General features: G+C 46.9%; 2 protein-coding genes across 12 annotated transcripts in view; both read left to right on the plus strand.

The window, feature by feature from the left end:
* The window catches only part of GRAMD1C (GRAM domain containing 1C), a 49298-nt gene extending 35705 nt beyond the window's left edge, over nt 1-13593 (plus strand). For all 10 annotated transcript variants that reach the window (XM_084506498.1, XM_084506499.1, XM_084506500.1 and 7 more), the window contains 9 exons: nt 3746-3892; nt 4674-4792; nt 5893-6035; nt 7749-7852; nt 8549-8728; nt 10232-10289; nt 10807-10917; nt 11841-11946; nt 13388-13593. In XM_084506498.1, coding sequence (XP_084362624.1) covers nt 3746-3892; nt 4674-4792; nt 5893-6035; nt 7749-7852; nt 8549-8728; nt 10232-10289; nt 10807-10917; nt 11841-11946; nt 13388-13465 — 1046 coding nt within the window. In that variant the 3' untranslated portion in view covers nt 13466-13593. The remainder of the gene's footprint in view (nt 1-3745; nt 3893-4673; nt 4793-5892; nt 6036-7748; nt 7853-8548; nt 8729-10231; nt 10290-10806; nt 10918-11840; nt 11947-13387) is intronic.
* A 583-nt stretch (nt 13594-14176) lies between these two features.
* On the plus strand, nt 14177-20541 carry ZDHHC23 (zDHHC palmitoyltransferase 23). Of its 2 annotated transcripts, XR_014688572.1 has the most exons (5): nt 14177-14370; nt 14845-15546; nt 16142-16309; nt 17153-19314; nt 19587-20541. XR_014688572.1 is itself a non-coding variant. In XM_084506512.1 (4 exons), the coding sequence occupies exons 1-4, from the start codon at nt 14264-14266 to the stop codon at nt 17418-17420; spliced, it is 1245 nt and encodes a 414-aa protein (XP_084362638.1). In that variant the 5' UTR covers nt 14177-14263; the 3' UTR covers nt 17421-20541. The 2 variants fall into 2 exon arrangements, 1 of the variants encoding a protein (XP_084362638.1); XM_084506512.1 differs by having other exon boundaries at nt 17153-20541.
* Nucleotides 20542-20570: the final 29 nt, after the last annotated feature.

A 20570-nucleotide genomic window follows, 5' to 3' on the forward strand; every position in this document is an offset into this window, starting at 1 on the left:
ACTTACTGTGGTGTTTCTGTGCGCATTAATAACCACCCTAAATGCGTGGTCTGCAGGGGAGCATAATTGCTTGTGCTCTAATGCTGGGAGGTGGTGCAGTGGTGGTATGGCTTTTCTTGTCGGTAGGGATATAGGATGTGGAAGGGTTGAAAGGGGTTCAGCCTGATTTTTTTCAAGAGCTGAAATTGTGGATATACAGTGCGTGTACAGAAGAGTAGCCCTGTTACCTTGCTGACATTATAATCACAATATTTAAAGCACGTACTATGTTAAATATATGGCTGCCAATAATCTGTTGCTTTGGGATTTGAAGGAATATTTGTTGTGAATTATCTAAAGGCATAAGGCTTAAGCTTTCCTTGTGATCAGGAAAAAAGCTTGCACTGTCACAGTATTTTTCAGTACTTCCCCAAAGCTAATTTGGTACTTAACCTTTTAAAGTATAGGAGAGTTATTTGGTAAACATGACTGCTGATGCGGTCTTTAAATAGATGGTGGCTGGAAGATGTTCACTCTAGGAATTAGTTTTAACAACTTGATTTCAGGTGCATCTGTTTTAAGTCTCTGACCTGTGCATTATTCTCAGTGTGCAATATTTCCCCCTCCATCCCCAGTGGCATGGAAATCCCAAACAGCACCAAGAGTTGTGTGTGTATGTTTTTTTTCTCCCGCTCCTCTTCCAGCTCTGCGGAGTGGGAGAATCAGTCACCTCAAGTCTTTTTTGATAGTCTATTCTTAGTGGTTCAACTTTTTATTTGCTTACGGTATGTGTTGAGCTTCACAAGCTGTTGGTTGTTAATGAGAATTGGAAAAACAGATTTATTTTTTTTCCCTGACTCCTCTACACCTCCTCAAGGTTTATTTTTTTTCTTTCTTGTCTTGCACTGCAGATGTTTTCAAACCTCTGCAATCACTGGTGCATAATGGTATTATATGCAAACAGCATTTCACAGCTTGCCATACAGTGATGAAAATGACCTTATAAAGTGCAAGGCAGCAGTGGGGGAGGGAGCGGGCTTGCTGCCTTCTTGCAGAACCAGGACACTCAGGGTAATGTTTGCTTGGGGTTTTTGGGTCCCTAGGGATCCTAACCTAAAATCTGAATGATTTCATGTTCTCTTATCAGACAGTTACTCCAATTCACCTATAAGTTTCTTCAGGCTGAGCAAGTTAGCAGCTGATAATTACATACTGTTAAGAACAGCACTAAGAGTTAAGGAGTTAGACTGAGATCTGCTTGGGAATAAAAACATTTTTTCATAAACAGTATTTCTAAGCTAGTTCTAGGTAGAAAATGCTCCATATTGCTCTAGAATTGTGATAACTCATACAGGTAAGCTACCTACCTCTTAATTAAACCAAAAAAGAAGACAAATACATATATTTGTAACGAAGTCAAGTGTTTAAAGCTTTCTATTCTGTCCAAACTGCAAGTGTATAATCTGAATGTTTGTTTAATCTGTACGCTTATTCTTGCTGTGCTGCTGTTGGTGCTCACTGCTTCATGTGGGATTCCTGCAGCTAAACACTGAGAAAGCCCAGATGGAGGTGACTTAAAGTTTGTCAAGCTCTTGGTATAGGCAGTGACCACCTCCTGCAGGTGTGGAATTCAGAGGCTTTCATACACATGTTTTTCCAGGCCTCTTTCAGAAAGCCTGGAAACATTTCAGATAAAATAGCTGTTTAAACAGTAGTATCTAAAGCAGCTGATTAGCCTGATTATATCAGCCTAGTTTCAGCTTGCGTTTTCTGAAAATACTCTTCTGTGATAACACCAGTTTTTCAGGAGCTGAGAGACTGTAACTAAAAACACTTCTCAATAGATGCTTTCATGCACTTGGCAGCTCGCTGACTGCTCCTTAGAGAGCTATAACTAGATAGAAAAAGTGTAGGCAAATCAGCTAACAGGAAACTGCCTATAAATTAAAACACTATAGATCCATGGATGCTCTGGCTGTTGGGCTTGAGCCTTGAGGAGAGTCTTCATGCTTGAAGAGTAAAATATTCCAGTAGCAAGGTCCAGACCTTAAAGTAATAATGCATGAGCTTTGAGTTATCTGCTGCCTGGCTCCATACAAGCTGGCTGATGCCCAGCAGTTAAGGGGGATGTCAGCATCAGAACACCTGAAGCTTCCCCTCCCTCTTAGCAAAAGAGGGGAAGTGTGTTTTGAGATGAGGTCTGCAGCATCGAGGCCTTGCTAGCTGAGGTCACTTACAGTTCACTGAGTTTTGATGGAACTAGGCTCAGCTCTGAGAGGAAATACAGTGAATGTAAGCTGAAAACCCAACCTGAATTTCTAGCTTCCTGCAGAATGTTTCAACACAGCCGAATCTGTATTCTAGCAAATAAGGACTGCATGTTGGTTAGTTAAACAGGTCACAGAATGCCTGCTGGCTTCCTGTCCCACCTCGGAATTGTATCAGCAGAAAGCAGCACAGGAAGGCCATCTCTCATGAAAGCATAAAGATACTCATGCTTCACTTTGCGGTCATGTATTGAAGCCTACTTAGGTTAAAGAACTTTTTTGGAGACATGTATGTGTGTAGTGGGGACTTCTAACAGGCTGGAAGCAGTCCTAGAGCAGCATCAGAACTGGGTTTCACTGAGGGCTTCTGTTGTGGTTAGTTGCTACGCTTGCATTTATCGATCCTGACTGCTATGAAATCATGTTCTAAGGGCTGTAACCTTCGCCTGCAGGCGGTTTGTGACCTGTAGCATGATATTCAAGCTACCTTTGTTTTGGTTGCTGGCAATGACCTTTGATAGCTCTGAGAACTCACTCATATCAGTTGAAAGGTTAGGCGTCCTGACTTCTGTTTTGCTTCCAAAAGCTTTATTTTCAGACGTTTTGCCTGGTTTTGGTGTGTGGGGTTAGGTTTTCAGGATTTTTGTGCACTATTTTTTGGTAATAAGCTAGAGTGGTCTTGTTTGTAAAGCATGAGCAGACAGAGTTGGGGTTGGCACAGGAAACTGCTGTCCCTCCAGGATTATGATTCTGTCCCTTATCTATTGGGAGAGTGGCTGTAACAGCCACAAAGCTGACTCATGCCAGCAACCAACAGGCAGCAGAAATAAAGCTCAGTGCTGGGCCCACTGAACACCTTTGGGGTGCTTGGTGGTGGTTTGACATAGGGAGGATGATAAAACATCCTGATGCACTTTGCAGCCCTGCAAAATGGAGCAGGGTACTCCTGGCGTTCCCCTTGCAATAGGTATGGAGGAAGGAACGCTTTGAGGAAAGGTCTGTCCCTGGTCTCTTGGTGTGGACAGTACCAGCAGTACAGATGTTAGAAGCAGAATTTGGATATTAGCCACAAGCAAAAACGAAAACTATTTATGCTCTCACTGTCCTGCTTGCTATGCACATGTCCTTCATATAATAAGTACACATTAAATGAGGATTGTGCTGGCTCTGTCTTCTTCAGTGTGTTCTGTAGGATCAGTAGAGTTCTGAAGGCAAAATTCAAGCAATAAGATCTGGTGATGTTGATTTATCGACTCGTACAGGGAAACAGTGAGAGGTGGGCTAGAATAGAAAACCACCTCTAACTTTGCTCCCAAAGACCACCTTATTACAGAAAAATGTGTCACTGTCACTTTTGGGTTTCTGAGAATAAGAAATAGTTGCTGATGCAAGCTTGGGAAGGATATGATATAATAAAGCTTAGTGCTATTAAAAACAAACAAAAAAGCACTTTATAATAGTCCTTTATTTTTTAACCCAATCTCTCTGCCTTTCCTTAGCTGTGAAGGAGACTGTCTCTGAGAATGATCTCTATGGGAGACTTTTCATAAACAGAGTTTTCCACATCACTGCAGACAAGATGTTTGAAATCCTCTTCACCAATTCTCACTTCATGCAGAGGTTTCTCAATTCCAGGAGTATAGTAGGTAATGTACTCTTCTCCCTTCTGTCTGTGTTGCAACTTATCCTGAAAACTTCAACCTCTGAGAAATGATAAATAGGGCTGAGGTTGAATTTTAGGTTTCTCCTTGCTTTAAAAGAATTTTGAAGCTTTCAAGTTCTGCTGTAAAAGCCAATATTAAAAGCTAGCCTGTCTCTTTAGATCAGTCATATTTCTGAGTAAGAACCTCATTTCAATGCACAACAAAACTGCACTTTAATGCCTAAATTGTTGCATTCTGTGAGGTATTTCCAGTTCCATTGTGTCCCAGAAATAGTGAAGTCTGTGCAGTTGGCACACAGATGAAATTGCTGCATCCTCCTAAATGATGCTCTCAGGCTTTAATTTTCTGGATGAGTAAACTTTATTCATTGAGATCATAAGGTAAGAAAACTAAGCTGAAAAGGGTAATATTTATTCCGTGTTAGCTTGGAAGGCAAAGTGGCAAAAGCAATTTGATAATGCTAGATGAATCCTTTCAACTTTAAGCAGATAGGAAATGGTATATTTTCGTTTATTTGCTTACTCTTCTCTGCATCCCCAAGTCTCTTTCAGTGGACTTAGGTTCAGCTACTTACTGCCTCACCTTTGCTCATTGCATGAAATAAATTTTTTCCCTTTTTCATGCAAAAAGCACACAACCACTTGGAAACAGTTTTGTCTCTCTCCCCAGCGCTATTCTTAAACTGCGATTTAAGATGTGAAAGGGCAGAGATGGTGCCTTTCAGGTGATCTGCATGTGAGATTTTGCATAATTTCTCATCTAGATGCTGTGTCGACCCCTTGGAATAGAGATTCCAGTGGCAATCAGCTGAGGACTTTGACGTACACTGTAACGATTAACAATCCTCTCTGTGGGAAGTTCACAACTGCCACTGAAAAGCAGGTACTGTCTGCGTGTGTGTCTCTTTGGTGCCCTTTAAAGCAAGGAAGGGGTGAGCTCTACAGTCTTGTCAGAGATCTGACCGTGGATCAGAGTTCAGAGAGCTGAATGTGGATCTGCAGTTTAAATACAGCATCTTGAAGGGTGTCTTTCTGCCCCTTTCACCATTAATGACCAAATGCAGAAAGCTTCTCTGCCTTCTTTGGGTTTTACACGTGGCTGTGAGGATCTCCCACAGACTGTGGGGAGTAGCGTTAACCTTGTGTATAAACTGGGGGATAGTCAGAAAAGATGCAGTAATCTTCTTTCAGTGTCCAGTTCTAGGCTCCCCAGTACAAGAGGGATGGTGTTTTTGGAGAGAGCCCAGTGAAGGGCCACAAAGGTTAAGGGCAGGAGCATCTCTCCTATGAGGAAAGGCCGAGAGGGCTGGGACTGTTCAGCCTGGAGAAGAAAAGGCTTGGGGTGGGGATCCTATTGATGTATATATAAATACCTGAAGGGAGGGTGGAAAGAGGATGGAGCCAGGCTCTTTTCAGTGGTGGTAGGACAAGAGGCAGCAGGCACAAGAGGTTTCTTCTGAACATTAGGAGACGCTTGTTATTGTGAGGGTGATGGAGCACTGGAACAGTTCGCCTGGTTGTGGAGCCTTCCTTGAAGGAGATCTTCAAAAACTGTCTGGACATCTTCTAGGGCAGCCTGTGCTAGGTGGCCCTGCTTGAGCAGGGTGGTTGGACCAGATAACCTCCAGAGGTCCCTTCCAACCTTAACCCTTCCGTGGTTCTGGTTTGGGAAAGGTCTCATAGCTCAGTCTCAAAGAAGTGTGGTCATGAGTCGGTGGCCGGTCTTGCATTTGGTACTTGATATCTCAGTGGAGAAGGGATAGTGTACTACTTCTGCACAGCCTGGGCTGGCTTTAGTTGGAGGTGTCATCTCTTGATATCCTTAACTGACTCCTCTCATGGTTGTTCAGGCTTTCTCCCTACTCCACTTCACTTGGAGTTGGTTGGCCTAACCTAAAGAATTGAGGCTGAAGGGGTTGGGGGAAAAAAAAATAATCAAACACCATGAATATACTTACTCCTTTTTGCTTTCTTTTCTCATAGATCCTGCATAAGCAGAGCCAGAAAGGTCAGTCTTATCAGGTGGATGCTGAAGTACTGACCCACGACGTCCCCTACCACGATTACTTCTACACTGTGAACCGATACTGCATCAGCCGCACGTCCAGCCACAAATGTCGATTACGGTGAGCCTGAGCGATGCGCAGCAGGAGCCGAGGACTCGGAGGCATCCGTGGTGCAGGCTGCTGAAATCTGCTTATCAAAAGATCCGCCTGCAGCATAAAGGGTGCTTGGTTTCTCTTGAAGCTGGGGATCTCTTCTGAAAAATAAGCTTGTTCTGTCTCCTGTCATATGTATGCTGTACTTGGGTATGATTAATTCGGTGAGAAATGAAGTCTTGGTTGTTGATGTTACAAGATGCAGACCTCATCTCCAAGCCTGTGGACTGGGTTCTGATCAGCATCGGGTTTTTTGAGTGCCATTGTGCGAGTGAGATAAATTGGAGCTATGACAGATGTTTTGAGACAGTTTCTGAGGTATCCTTGCTTAAAGGCCTGCAGAAGAGGGTAGTTTCATAGGAAGATGAAGCATACCTGCCGTTGTAGTGGGGGTACTTGAGCAAATCATTGCTAGACTTCATTATTAGACCTTTTTAGGTAGGTGGAGTGTCCTAAGGCACTTTCCTCTCCCATTTGAAGACGTCTGAAGTGATCAAGTTCCTTGTTGGCTGCATTTGTGTGACTATGTAATGCTTGGTAGCATTTTTTAGTGTTGTCCTTAGTAATTCCTTTTATCTCAAACTTTATCAGAACACAGGTAAGGTAAGCAAGCCTGGATTTCCTTCTGGTTTATCTTAGGCTATAAAAGTGCTGAAGACTCCCTCTTCCTCTGGGAGGGAGAAGGGTCCTTGAACAACTGTTCTGGATGACTTAGAGTGAGTCATTCTTCCTATTTGAGGGCTCTATTTGTTTTTTTTGAGGTGCATGACAACCCTAAGATAAGTGCAAAACCCAGGGTTTGAATACAGTGTAAAGAGGGTGAATGTATAGAACAAAGTGCATGCTGGTGCTACAGCTGGCTTTTACGTTATACTGTTTAAAACAGCTCAGAAAGTAACTGAATGACTGTTTTTTGTTAGAGGAGGGACTCGGTGGGCATACATTTCTTGGAATGATTACTTGAAAAAGCTGGGCAAGCATTCCAGTAAGGTCAGCATTATGGATTTAAGTAAAGATCATGAGCTATCCTTTTGTCCTTCATCTTTATGAAGAGCTCTAAGATTGACTCGGCTGTCCGAACAAGCCCCCTGCAGGGTTCTGTTCTAGTACCTTCCCATTCTGGAAGCATTATTGCTTACCTTAACCTGGGAGATGCAAGGCAGGAAAGTCACTTCCCTCTGTTGTGCTTACAGAGAGTGAGTTTAATTTCTGTCTCCTCAGGGTAGGATCTGAGTACTGGACACACGGTAATGAATTTCACCTGCTGCTGCTGTTGTGCCCATGTAGTATACCACATGTATGCATACAGAGTAAAAAGCAGAACTATTTGTAAGGTTATTCTAAATGTTTGTTAAAGTCAGAACAGTTCGCGGGAGAGAAACACCCCGCTGCTCTGAGTCTGAGAAGAAAACAGACTTCAAAACGACTTGAGAACATTTCCAATGACTTGGACATTTGGATCTCCTGAGGCTTTCAGCTTGATGTGTTGTCTTTGCCCCTGTCTGTCTCTTGCCTCGCTTCAGTGTGTGTGCTGCTCAGGTAGAAAATCAAGGCACTTCCAGTTGGTATTTCAGGTTATGGACATAAGCTAGGGGCTTGCCTCTGATAAGAGATTTCTGCTATCACTGTGCTGCCTAGCAGAACGCTTCTTTTTCTTCACTGTTGTGTTCCGTTTCTTAGGGTTTCTGCAGAAGTAAAGTACAAAAAGCAGCCTTGGGGCCTGGTGAAGTCTGTAATCGAGAAGAACACCTGGGGAGGAATACAGGAGAACTTCAAACAGCTTGGTGAGGCATTTTCTTCTCTTTGGTGGAGTAAAGAGGCTACCTCCCCATGCATGTTTTCATCTGTGTCAAGCTTGATTCCTTAAAGAATGGTTTGAAAAGAAGGTTTCAACCAGAGGGATCTCTTGTTATCAATACATCTGTCAGTTCTGGGGGTGTAAAAGACGCCTGGCAGCATAATGCCTTCCAAAAGCTCTTGTGTGCCTTGTCAGCAATTGCTCTCTGAAGGAAGCAGGAGAAAAGCTTTTCCTCTCAACTGCGTATCCCTGTCTCTAACACAAGTATTTCCTTGATTGTGGGTATGAGAAGAGGAGCGGTGGCACCTGGCAGGCTCCCTGGCTATAGCTGCTAACAGCCCAGCCAGCCGTGCGCTGGCTCAGTCTAACACAATTCCTAATCTCAATCTAACAGTGTCTGGAAGTTTTCCTCCTAACTACAGTCTAACACAATAAACAATCCTACATAGCCTGAGTGTACATCAGATCCGACAAGTGCACAACGTGCCATATAGCAAAGAAGATGACCAGTATAGGTTAAGGCAGAGTTATGTCAATTACCTGACTTAAGTTCATTTACTAGAAGATGTACTTACTCTTCTCACCACCACCCTTCACAGCTTGTTTGCAATTTAAGTCTCCAGTGCTTGTCTGTTTGGCGTTTTAAGTTCATGAACTTTTTTTTTTTTTTTTTTTACTGCAGAATCAGATCTGCTAATGGAGGAATACGCACTTAACCAACCCATAGAAGATACTGGAAAATTAGTTGCCTTGAGACGCAGACGACGCACTTTACACCGGAGTCTGGCAGAATCGCTTCCCAAACGCTCCTCCCAGCACTCCTCTGGTGATATGGGGCTGGAGTCCCAGGGCAGCATAATAGGTAGGAGTCCTTGTATCCACACTTTTATACTCATTATTTTCCATAAGGTATGCTCAAGGAAGTGTAAATCTTACAGTAGTGCCAGAGTGACACTTGTGTGTTTAATGCTCTTGTTTTTATCTGATTGGTGTGATAGTAAATGTTTTAGTGTGTTCAACCTCACATAAAATAAATTGGGAACGTGCATGGTCACTCTTATAGGGAATACATGATGAAATCAAATCTAATCCTTCCTTCCAATTTTAAAAATTAAAATAAAATCCTAAAATGCTGCACAGAACCTGTGTGGGATTGAAAACGAGATGGGATCAGAAACAGATGTAATCTGATTTTTGCCAAGTTCCTGAAAATATGCTTCGGTTTATTTCTTCAGACTGCACATCTGAGTCGTGAGATGATTAACTGTCACTCACTGCTTGGCCCTATCACCTCATGCTTGATTTTGTTGGTAATGTTGATGTCCATTTTCTGTCTGCTTCTGTAACTTCTGTGTTACTGAAGCATTTCTTGTAGTTTTACTGCCACTGAGTATGAGAGACTTGGACTCTGGCATACTCTGTTAACTACACTTAAAGAGGAGGAATATCTGACATACTTGTGTTTACCAGAGAATGGTGATTTCATGACATGAGTTGAATTGTAAACACTGAAGTAGGAGTAAATGCCCTTCCTTGAAGGGGGGAGACAACACTATAGCACCAAGAGAGCATTTGGATTGACACCATGTGTGGTGGACTCTGAGATTACTTCCTGAAAACTTAATTTAGCCACTCATGCTCCAGCCTTTCAGACAAATATCTGCCTTGGTGCACAGTACAGCTTTGATATATGCCCCTTGTCCAGCAGAGGAACTGTGAGCTTAAGGAGCTGTTCAGGGGATCAGGTAATTAAGTTTAAATATCAGCCTGCCCACAGTAGTAGGTGAGTGCATGTCCTCTCCAAGCTGAGCAGTGCACGCTTGCTGTCTTCACTAGTTGTAGGTCACTGCCTGACAACTAGCAGATGCTCTTCACCCTTTTGAAACAGTCATCAGGTCAGTACAAAAATGTTTTGGATGGGACGAATTAAAGGGGAATTTGACTTAGCATTTGTTGACAGGAAGTCTCATTTGGTCAGGAGAACGAGCAGAAGAGAGCAATGTTGCAGGCTGTCTGCTAATACGGGACTGGCGGTGTGTGTGCTGAATGAGTGGTGGTAATGCATGGGCTGCAGCATCCTCAGGCTAACTGGGCTTAATGTGACACGTCCTAGAGCTGTGTTCTCTGCAGCAAACTGGGGTGGGGGGAATCCTCCCGAGGTAAAAGCCTGGCTGTCTGACATGGCTGAGATGACCCCAGAAATGACTGGGTGCATTAAGTAAATTCTGGAGAGAATCTCATGTACCTGTGTGATCTTACTTCCATCAGAACCTGATGAGCTGTTGTGCGAAATGCTGGGCACCAACACATCTGTTAGGGGTGTTCTTCAGGACTTTATAACCTCCTTTTCTTCCATGCCCTCTAGGAAGGAAAAGAGATCCTGTAAACAGGACCACCACCATCATTGTAGTAATGAGTGTCTTGTAAGTACTTGCATTAAAACATGGCTTATCTCAATCTCATCTTAGTGTTTATCTGTATCGGCCTCCTACCTACCTCACTTGCATGTTAACATTGCATGTAGCATGATAAATCCTAACTTCTCTGAATGTAAATATAGAAACTTGGGTAGAAGGGGAAATGGATAGACTTAAGAAGTGACAGAGGGAATGAAAATGCTGCTTTGACAAACTGGTCTGTTGTAGGTTTACCTATATCTGCTCCTACAAAAAAAATAATCCAGAACTTAACTCATTCCTGTTTTGGAAGCTCCAGAGGAGGCACTGCTGTCCCTTCACGTAGGTTGCTATGGCACAGCTTAAAGCTAACTGCTAAGAGTTGTTTAGGTAAATCTTTCTTTTCAGTACAGCACTGCCCTGTGCCCTTTTGCCCCAGAAGCATTCACTTTTCCTAGATGTTTGTAGCCCAGGTCTCACTTCTGTAGCATTCTAACAGTAATGGCAAAGCCTGACTTGATTTTGTTCTCTGTTCTCTCTGCAGTTTGCTGCTGTTGGTTTTGCTGAACATAACGCTGTTTCTCAAACTGTCAAAGATAGAGCATGCAGCTCAGTCTCTCTATCATGTCCAGCTTCAGGAAGAAAGCTCTTTGAAGTAAGTTGAATGCCCAATCTTTGCTTTTGTTCTTCCTCGGCTTGTGACAGAATCTGATTTAAAGAAACAGATTTCAAACAATGAAACCTGGTGGTACGTTTTCAAACGCTGTTAGGGCTCGTTGCTCTTCTGTGGTCTATGCTGATATCCAGTGACATGTCTGACTGCATTTTGCAGTAATAAATTTCTCCTTTGACAAGCTGTTTTTTGGGGAAGCGTTAACCTTAGCTTGCATTTATCACCCTGCTGTGACTCATCTGCTGTGAATATTGTAGTGCTGATCACAGAACTGAAGTATTCGCTTCATCCTGTGTGAACCAGCATGATCTCAAGCATCATGTTAAAGATTCACTTAGCTTTTTAGCTTCCATCTCTGTGCATCTCTTGCAAAATTCCTTCTCCCCCTCAAACTTACGTGTTAGGTGCCTTTCATCTTCAGATCTTTTTAAGAGGCTCAGGTGTTGCTCCCTGTCATCGATGTGTTATAGGCAAGCAAGTTACAAATGATAACCTGATCTTGAGTATGGAGGCAGTGTGGTGACCTCCCACGGTGAAGATCTTAGAACTGATTTAGAGTAACTTCATAAGAAAGGTCTCACCATCTTGGTCCTTTGGGGACCCAGGAGTTGGACTCAATGACCCTTGTGGGTCCTTTCCAACTCAGTTATTCTTTGATTCTGTGACCTTAGCTGTGAGAATTTAAATTGTTGATGTAACATGAGCACATTTGTTCTTGGTGACTGCCACTACAAGGGTCTGAGGCAGTACCTTCAAGTCAATAGGAAGCAGAATCAAACTGCAGACACCTTTTTATGTGGCTTTGGGAAAAGGATGTTCTTAGCAGTGGTGGTAATTGCTTTTTGGTGGATAGGCACAGGGAGGTACTTGTTTCATGTTCCTGATGCAATCTCAATCTCTTTCAGCATATCCCCAGAAATGGTATCAAAAGAGGAGATCCCTCAATACGATAAGGAACAGGTTAAACACGTGAAGGGAGTACTAAGAGACTCAATTGAAATGCTTGAGCAGGTAAGTCAGCCAGTCTTTCCTGGTGATACTCTTGTTTTTCAACAGCTCAAGTTTTCTCCCTTACGCCAGGATAACCTTTGTTTAATGTTTTCTGGTGCTAACTAAAGTTTCATTCCTCCTTGGCCTCAGTTTTGTCCTAGGCTTGAATTTGGTACAAAATGTGCTCATGTTTCTGATGGATTTTTTTTTTTCTTTGGACTAGAATTAAATGGTCATACCAATTTTCTTAAGCCTGTCAAGTACCTTTTATTGATGAGATCTGTTGATGGATTTTTGAATTGTGACAAAGCAAAGATTCAAAACAGATCCTCTTTCCTGAGAAGACTCAAAACATAACTAAGTATTTGCTTACCTCACTGCGGGGTTTATTCAGGCAGGTTTATCTAGGCTTTTGCTCCCCTCTACCCACCTAGATGGTGAGAGCTTCACTAATCTTTAGTGATCTGGTCCTGAAGTCAACAACTGCTAAACCCCTAGGCTGAAATTACAACTCAGCAAGTGAAGGACAGTGAATTTCATACAGCACTTTCTACTTATAACCTCTGAATGTTCTGCTTTTAAGCTCTTTTTATTAAATCTTAAAATGTGACAGAAGAAATTATTAGATTAGGAAAGCTGTGGGGGAGTTCACATGTAGCTCTATCCATCAGCAGTTTGCTCTGTGCTCTCCCACGCACTAAAGGAGGGTGGAAAAAAGCCAATTTTGATATTCCCTGTTTAGAGGTGTCTCTGCAAAAAAGCTGCTATTAATTTGTTAACCGTTTTGGGCACAACTTGAAATGCTTCCAATTGCCGGAGACTTCACTGGGGAAACGAATTCCCTGGTTTCCATTCCCTCTTCAGCTTCTTTGCCTCCTACCCAAACAATTGTGAATGCTGAAGTGTTAAACTGCCTTCTTGAACGCTCGCAGTGTGAAAACTTTTAAAAGGTGGAGTGAGAACTCAGCCACCTCTCCCGTCCCAAGTAACGCTTCTGGGGGGAAGTCACGCCTCATCAGTGTCCTTTCACCTCGTGTTTGCTGAGGGTTGTCAGCAACCTAATTGCGTCTTGTGCATCAAAATGCACTGGGAGGGCTGAGTATTAAAAATAAATTGAAAAAATAAAAGATTAATTATGCCTTGCTGCCATTTTCCTTCAAGTATTTGCCATGAATGTCAATGACTGAAAATGAGTGGGGAAACTTCTCTGTGCTGTTGTCTAGCAGGGTGTTAAGACTTATCATACTGTAATGTTAGGAATTATGAAGTTAATAATTACTAAGAGTACGGTATGATGAACTTAATGGAGTGTAGCTGTTAAGAAAGCAGAGTACAGTGACTCTTTATAGAGAAAGGGAGTAGGAAATGGGGTGGAATCCCACTAAGAAGAGGAGGGAGGGGAATGGGATTTTCCTGATGGCCTTTCCCAGTGGATTAATTGATTCACTATTTATTTCCCCAGCTGAAGCTCTCCCTCTCCATGCTCCAGAGAAGCTTTGATCACCTGAACAGGACCCAGAGCAGCAAGCCCGACAGCTAATGCCCACCTCGGCCCCAAGGAGATGTGTGCTCGAGGAGGACTCATGGGGCCGGGACTTTACCCATCCCCTCCGGACTCTTTTTCTATGGTGGCTCCTCAGCCGCACGGAATAAAGCTTTCTAGAAGCAGCACGTGGCTCTGCGCTCCTGTAGGGGGTGCCCCCTGTGTAGGGGATACCCCCTTATTTTGGGGGCTGTGCACCTGTAGGGGCACCCCTATATTTTGGGGGGCTGTGCCCAGCAGCACGCAGCTCTGCAGGCAGCAGTTTGGGTTTGCTCGGGGCCATCTCCTCCCTGTGCCGCTGGGAACGGGCCTGGAGTGCAAAGGGCGAGGTCCTTCCGACCCTATCCCGACCCCATAGCGGCTGTGGGGCCGCGCCGTCAGTGAATGAATGACCCGCGTGGGAAAAATCGCGGCCCCTTTACGCCAGGTGCCGCTACGTCACGCTTAGCCCCGCCCCTCCCGCGCAGCCATTGGCTCGTCCCGCCGTCAGTTCGACGGGCCCCGAGGCCGGGGGCGGGGGGAACCCGGCACACCTCCGCGTCGGGGGCGGGGCCTGGCGAGCGGGCGGACCAATAGCAGCCGGGCTCCGGCGGAGGGGGGCGGGGCCTGCGGGGAGGAGGCGGGGGCGGGCGCGAGGCACCTGCTGAGGGGAGGGGGCGGGGGCGGGGCGGGAGGAGAGGTGCGGCCGCGCCCCTCCCCCCGCCCCCCCTCCCCTCCCGGTCCCGTCCCTCCCCTCAGGGCCGGGGCACGGCGGGGAGGGGAGGGAGGGAGAGAGGCAGGGAGGCGGCGGCGGCGATGGAGGAGCCGCTGTGCTGCTGCGAGTACGTGGACCGGCGGGGCCGGCGGAACCACCTGGCGGCGTGCTGCTGCGACTGCCGGGAGCTGGACGAGGGCTGCGACAGGTAACGGCTGCGGGGCAACCCCCCTACCCTCACAGAGTCCCCTCAGGGGAGCGACCGTTGGGGTCCCCTCAGAGAATCCCCTCAGAGAAACGACCGTTAGGACCCCTCACACACCGCCCGCGACCGTTGGGGTCCCCTCAGGAAAGCGACCGTTGGAGTCCCCTCAGAGAATCCCCTCAGAAACGACCGTTGGGCTCCCCTCACAGAATCCCCTCAGAGAAGCGACCGTTAGGACCCCCCCCCCACCACCCTCGACCGTTGGGGTCCCCTCAGGGAAGCGACCGTTGAGGCTCCCTCAGAGAAACGACCGTTAGGACCCCCTCAGCGCGTCCCCGCTCTCCCTTTTCCTCTTGGGAAAGTTTCCAGCCCCCTTGCCCGCAGTTAAAGGGGGGTGGCCACCTTTTCTCCAGGGAGAGCTCCCCGCAGGTGTTCCCCGTGTATTTATTCCCTTCGCTGTGTTTTCCCTCCCGACAGGTGGCTGACCTGCAGGTCCCTGCCCCCGGGAGCTCTGGAGAGGATCGCCGACGACGTTGCGGACCGCTGCCGCGTCCCTTGGTTCGCGGGGGCCGTGAAGATCAACGTCAGCCTCGTGCCGCCGCTCGTGCTGCTGCCCGTCTTCCTCCACGTCGCGGCTCTGCACTTCCTGCTGGGACTGGTCGTCTTGACTTCTCTTCCCGTGGTGGTGCTGTGGTATTACTACCTCACCCACAGGAGGAAGGAGCGGACTCTCTTCTTCTTGAGCCTGGGACTCTTCTCCTTGGGCTACATGTACTATGTCTTTCTCCAGGAGGTGGTTCCCCGAGGCCAGGTGGGGCATTCCCAAGTGGTGCTCCTCACCTCTGGGTTGGTTCTCATGCTCGCAGCCTTGTCACGAGCCAAGAAAGACCCCGGCTACCTTCCCATCCCGGCAGGCGATGGCAAGTCATCTCATCAGGATTTTCCCAACAAGAACCTTCGAGGGAGCTCCAACGGGCTCCACGGAGTCGCCATGGCAGGAGCTGCCAGCAGCCGTGCTGTGAATGGGGAGGCCAAAAGCTACTCCAGAGCCTCAGCCGAGGGGCCAGAAGGTGTGAGAAAGGACTGGTGTGCGAAATGCCAGCTGGTCAGGCCAGCCCGAGCGGGGCACTGCCGGCTTTGTGGCAGGTGTGTGAGGAGACTGGATCATCACTGTGTCTGGTAGGTTTTGCACAACTGAGGCTATGCATTTTTTTTGTTCCTCTCCTTTTTCCTTTAAGTTAACATCTTATTTCCCTAGCCTATTCCGAATGTTCAGCGATGCTCTTTCAAAAAGTGAATTTGATGTATAAGTGGGACAACCGCTGCTAATTTCTACAGCGTATTTCAGAATTTCTCCTGGTTCTCCAAGTCTTTTTTGTCTTTTTTTTCCACTGGGTCTGAGGAGCACTAGCGATCCCACAGTTAACTTGCATAAGTGCTCACCTGGGAGCAAGGGAACCCAAAGCTGCCTGCGCGCAGTACTGTAATCAAGGAGCAGCAGGTATAAATGTCTTAGCTTAGGATACTACGCTTCCTATAAGTTTCTGAGGCAAATAGCGTACCGTTCCTACTGTACTGGTCTATTGACTTGTGCCTGTAAGCTTTCTATAAAAAGCTGTAAAGCTGCTTTGAAGCTGCCTGTGTTGTAGCGAGACCTTGGAGATGAGGTTCTCTGACAGTTGGGGGAGGGATCAAAAAAGAAGCAAGCTCTTTTCTTTTTTCTTTTTGTATTTTCTCCTCCCAAGCCAAGTAACTTCTTCTTTCCTTTTTGGAGGATTAACAGCTGTGTAGGGGAGCAGAACCACCAAGCATTCATCCTTGCGCTCTCCTTCTTCATGCTCACCTCTGTGTACGGGATTACGCTGACCCTGGACACCATCTGTAGGGGACGAACCCTGTTTGTGGCGTTGTTCTACTGCCCTGGGGCCTATTCTGACTACAGGTGAGACCTCTGCATGAGAGAGGGCTGGGCTGGGAACTCGAGCCTGAGCAGGCAGCTTGGCTCCTTGCTTTTCCTCGTTCTGTGCTCATGGCCAGTGCTGTTGGCTGTCAAGCCTGATCAAAAAGCGCTCCTTCAAAAGCTCTGGAAAGCAAGGATGCATCTCGGCTTTCCCCAGGGTGGGGAGCCTGAGACTCAGAGAGCTCACAGTTTAAGTCTAGGAAACTGTTGGAGGAGCTGAGATTTGAAGCCTTTATTTACTGCGTCCTACACAGACCCACCCTTTAGATGGTTGTTCCCGGTGAAAGGCGATAGTCTGGCAGTCTGGAATCAGCGTGCTGCCTCGCTGAGGAAGGAGATGGTGTTTGTCTAGTGGCTTTGTCGCTCCAAGTTATCTGCTCGGTACAGACAGCATTAATATGCCATGTCTGGCTGGGAGGGTGGCGAGAAGCACCAGACACGTGTTCGGAGACCGGCTGTGCTGCCGGTGCACAGAGCACGCTAGCATGAGTGGCTCTGCCTTCCTCTGTACTCCATCATCTGTCAGGTGCGAGCACCATCGCTTCCTCACGTAAAGCTTTTACAGCAGCGAGAGCGAAGAGCTAGGTAACGCGACAGGAATGTGCGGGAGTAGCTCCGGTAGTGCTAAAAGCTGTCAGTAAGTAAGCCAGGAAGCTTTAATTTTGAGAAAGCCTTGAAGGATTATCTGATGCAAGCGGCAAGGCGAGATCGCTGCGGCAGATGTAGATGGGGATTTGAAAGGATAGCGATTACCGGGGAAAGTCGCTCTGAAACAGCTGCTCCAGAACTAAATGGCTTCCTTCCCGTCTCTTTCCCCGCTGCCAGCTCTGCTCTGTCGTTCACCTGCGTGTGGTACTGTGCCATTGTAACAGCTGGCATGGGATACATCCTCCTCATCCAGCTGTTGAACATCAGCTACAACGTGACCGAGAGGGAAGCTCGGCTGGCTCTGCGCGACAACACCGGGCGCAGGCTCCTGGGCGGCTTAGTGATAGACACTGGCCAGTACAACAGGGGCTTTCTATGCAACTGGGGCCACTTCCTGAGTCTGGGGTCTCCCCCTCCGCTGCGCTCTGCCGAAGACATCGTCTGACAGCCTTTTTTTCCTGCAGATGACGTTGACTGACTTTCTTTAGTGGGGGAACGGCCCCTTCCCCTAGAACTCCCCCCTCCACACCTTTTCTTCGTGGTCGGTGTGTGGGCTGCCCACCCCGTCACAGACATCGGAGGCTTTCCCAGGCAGAATGGTTCTTCGCGTGCCATCGGCCAGCAATAGGTTGCGGAAAGCACTAAGCCATATGCACAAACCCGGAGAGCAGGAGCCTGCTGCCTTTTTGCACTGTCGGAAGCTGCACGTGGCTCAGCTCGGCAGGAAGAAGATCACAAAGCTTTGAGAACTTGGCTTTTGGTTAGGCGCAAACTCTGGCATCAAGAGGAGCCTGCCGCTGGACTTCAGCGTGTGTGCTGGTTCCTGCAAAGGCGAAGGAATCCCTGGCTCATACCTACATGCAGCGTTTTGGAGGTGTCAGGAGGGTGAACCTGTAATATAGATAACATGCACTGCTGCAGAAGCCAGGCTCCTTGGCCAAAAGAGACTGTCCAGGCAGTTGCTGAGCAGCTCCCTCCTCTCTGGTGTGTTTTTTCTTCCACTTTCTATTCCATCCAGCTGTGTATACATGCTCGTGCTTGTATTAAGTGCCTTTTGTGAGCAACATTCCTGTAGGGCTTTGTAAGATCCTCTCGGCTCCTGCCCTGTCTCTCTGACTGGGTGAGAAGACGCTGTCATCTTTGATCTCGTCATTCTTTTTGTAAGCTGAGTTTCTGTTGGGTTGACGGCTCGCCTCATCTCCCTCAAAGTGTTTCTGCTCTGATTATGGATTCTGACATGAGACAGCAGGTAAACATACTGAGGAAGGAGGAGATGTTTTGAAGTAATGTGTGTGAGGGGAAAACAGACCGCTGCCTGATGGTACAGTTGCTGTACGGAAACGACTCCTTCCAGGTGAATGAATGTGCTGAATGTGCTCTGCAGGAAGGAGCAGAATTAGGGCTGTCCCCAGAGATCCCTGCTGTATTTGGTGTGTATGCTCTTGATTACATGTCCCAGTTTAAGGTGAAGGCCATGTCCCTCTTTGCGCTGTTCACTTTCCTCAAGTGGCGCCTGCACTTCTTATACCCATCAGGTAACTGAGGAGCTGCTGCACTTGGGAATGGGGCTGTGCAGAAACAGCAAACCCCTTTTCAGCCAGGGAGCAATCCTGTATGAGGTAAAGGGGACACCTCTCGTGCTTCCTGACCACACAAAGAGACTTCTGACCAATTCCCTGACAGACGTGTGCCCCAGGCAGTGCCTGGCCCTGTAGTGCTCCCTGTCCCACAGGTATTTGGTAGCACTTTGCAGCCCACATGCCTCTATGGCCTTGTCCTTTGCCTCAGTGGCATTGGCAGCGTGGACTTTCAAGCCCACTCCAATTAGTGGGGTAAAGTGCCAAAGTTAAATCTGATTTTTGCACTCCTTCCAGAAGGAGCCAGAACTGTTCAGGCCAGTAAAATAGTTGTAAGACTGGAGTTTTGTACAAGGAGAGCTCGGTGCCAAGATTCCCCAGTGAATAGGAAGCTCGTGTCACTCCGATCTGCATAGCAGTGGTGACCCTTTCTTTAAGGACATGGCTTTTGTTTTGTTTACCCTCCTGGCTTCTTCCTGAGAGGATTTGTGTTGTGCTTTCCGTCTCCCAAGGCACACACAAAGTAACACAATCTATTGCTGGCTGGAAGAGCGGAAGAGTTGCTGGCTTTGGATGCACGCGCTGGGGCTCTCCTTTTAATAGCCCTGAGAAGCAGCAAGGCTTCTTGCTGCTCCCTTTTCCACTTTCCAGCCAGGGCAGACTGTTGGGATCCCTTGTTCACTAAGGGGCTTTTATTTATTTTATTTATTTATTTTATTGCTGGGTTCAACACTGACCACTAAAAAATTAAAACCTAGTGCAGTCTCCCAGGGCTGGAGGGTTGGGTCAGTCCTCAGGCTCCCTTTTTCCCACTACCCCGGGCAGGCAAATCGCAGGCCAGGTGTTTGGCCTGAAGGCAGGGACCAGTGCCTTGCCCATAAAAGAGCAGGCACCTGCGTGGCAATAAGAAAACAGCGTGCTGCTGGCCCTTTCCAAGCTTTCCTTGTGCAAGAAGAGAGGACCCAGAGCTGATAAGAAGCAGGGAAAGATTTGGGTGATATCTAGCCTTGATGTTTCCCCACCTAGAGGTGGAGAGGAGTTTTTCCTGCTTTAACTGTGACCTTGTGAGGCATTTTTGTTCCACAATTAACATGGTCTTCAGGGCGACTCTTGAAGGGCCGGGGTCTCGATGTTGCTGCTGCTGTAGTCTTAAGCCCTCTGCGTGCAAATGCCGGCACCCTGTAGTTTGGTGACTGTGCTAAGATCTGCACCCCATTAGATAGCGTGTAACTGGTGGCTTTACACTCCGAGTGTGCTCTCTGAAATCGTGCTGCTTTGTAGACAAGTGGCAGGCCCTCCCGTTGACTGTTTTCTCCATTTAACTCGTCCTCCGATGACAAAAGTCGCTCGTGAGCCTGAGCTGGTGCTGCTTGTGACTTCTAATCACATTTCAGCCTTCATGCTATGATGGTGCTTTTTTTTTTTTTTCTTCTAAGTAGGTTGCTTTCAAGTGTCTTGATGAAACCATTTGCTGTAAAATATCTTCTAGAGATAAAATGGATACAGCCTCACTGCCTAATGTCTTAATAACGTGCTCGACTTTCTCCTTCTATATGAATGTACATTGCCTCGGTAGGGCAGGAAGCGTGTGTGATTATGGATGTGTTCTCCTATATTGCTTTCAGCGAAGCATTCCACATTTTCCTAGGATTTTCTTCCACTGCCAGGATGTTTGTACAGTGAAACTTCCTCTGGACAGGCGAGGTTCTTTCTGAAGTGTGGGAAATCAGCCTCCCAAAATCTTTGTCTTTATGGAACTGCTTTTAATGATCACGTGGAGAGTGAATGACAGGCTCCAGAAGAACCGTCTGCCTTGGGGAGTGGGGGGGGTGTTCCCCCACCCTAGCCAAAGCTTTAGGAGGAAACTTCATGAAACGTTTGTGAGCTCTGTTGAAAGGACTGGTGTGTGTGTGTGTGTGTCCAGTTTACATCTTATCCAATGTTTTCAAATGGATGCAATTATGAATGAAAATAAATGATTGGAAGTCATCCGTGAAGTTGCCTGTTGATTTATGCCA

This window comes from Aythya ferina, assembly GCF_964211825.1.
Source record: "Aythya ferina genome assembly, chromosome: 1".
Taxonomy (NCBI): Eukaryota; Metazoa; Chordata; class Aves; order Anseriformes; family Anatidae; genus Aythya; species Aythya ferina.

Coding starts and splice junctions, on each gene's coding strand:
- ZDHHC23 (XM_084506512.1), top strand. CDS start 14,264: ATGGAGGAGCCGCTGTGCTGCTGCGAGTACGTGGACCGGCGGGGCCGG. Junction 14,371..14,844: donor CTGGACGAGGGCTGCGACAG/GTAACGGCTGCG, acceptor CCCTCCCGACAG/GTGGCTGACCTGCAGGTCCC. Junction 16,310..17,152: donor GGGGCCTATTCTGACTACAG/GTGAGACCTCTG, acceptor CCCCGCTGCCAG/CTCTGCTCTGTCGTTCACCT.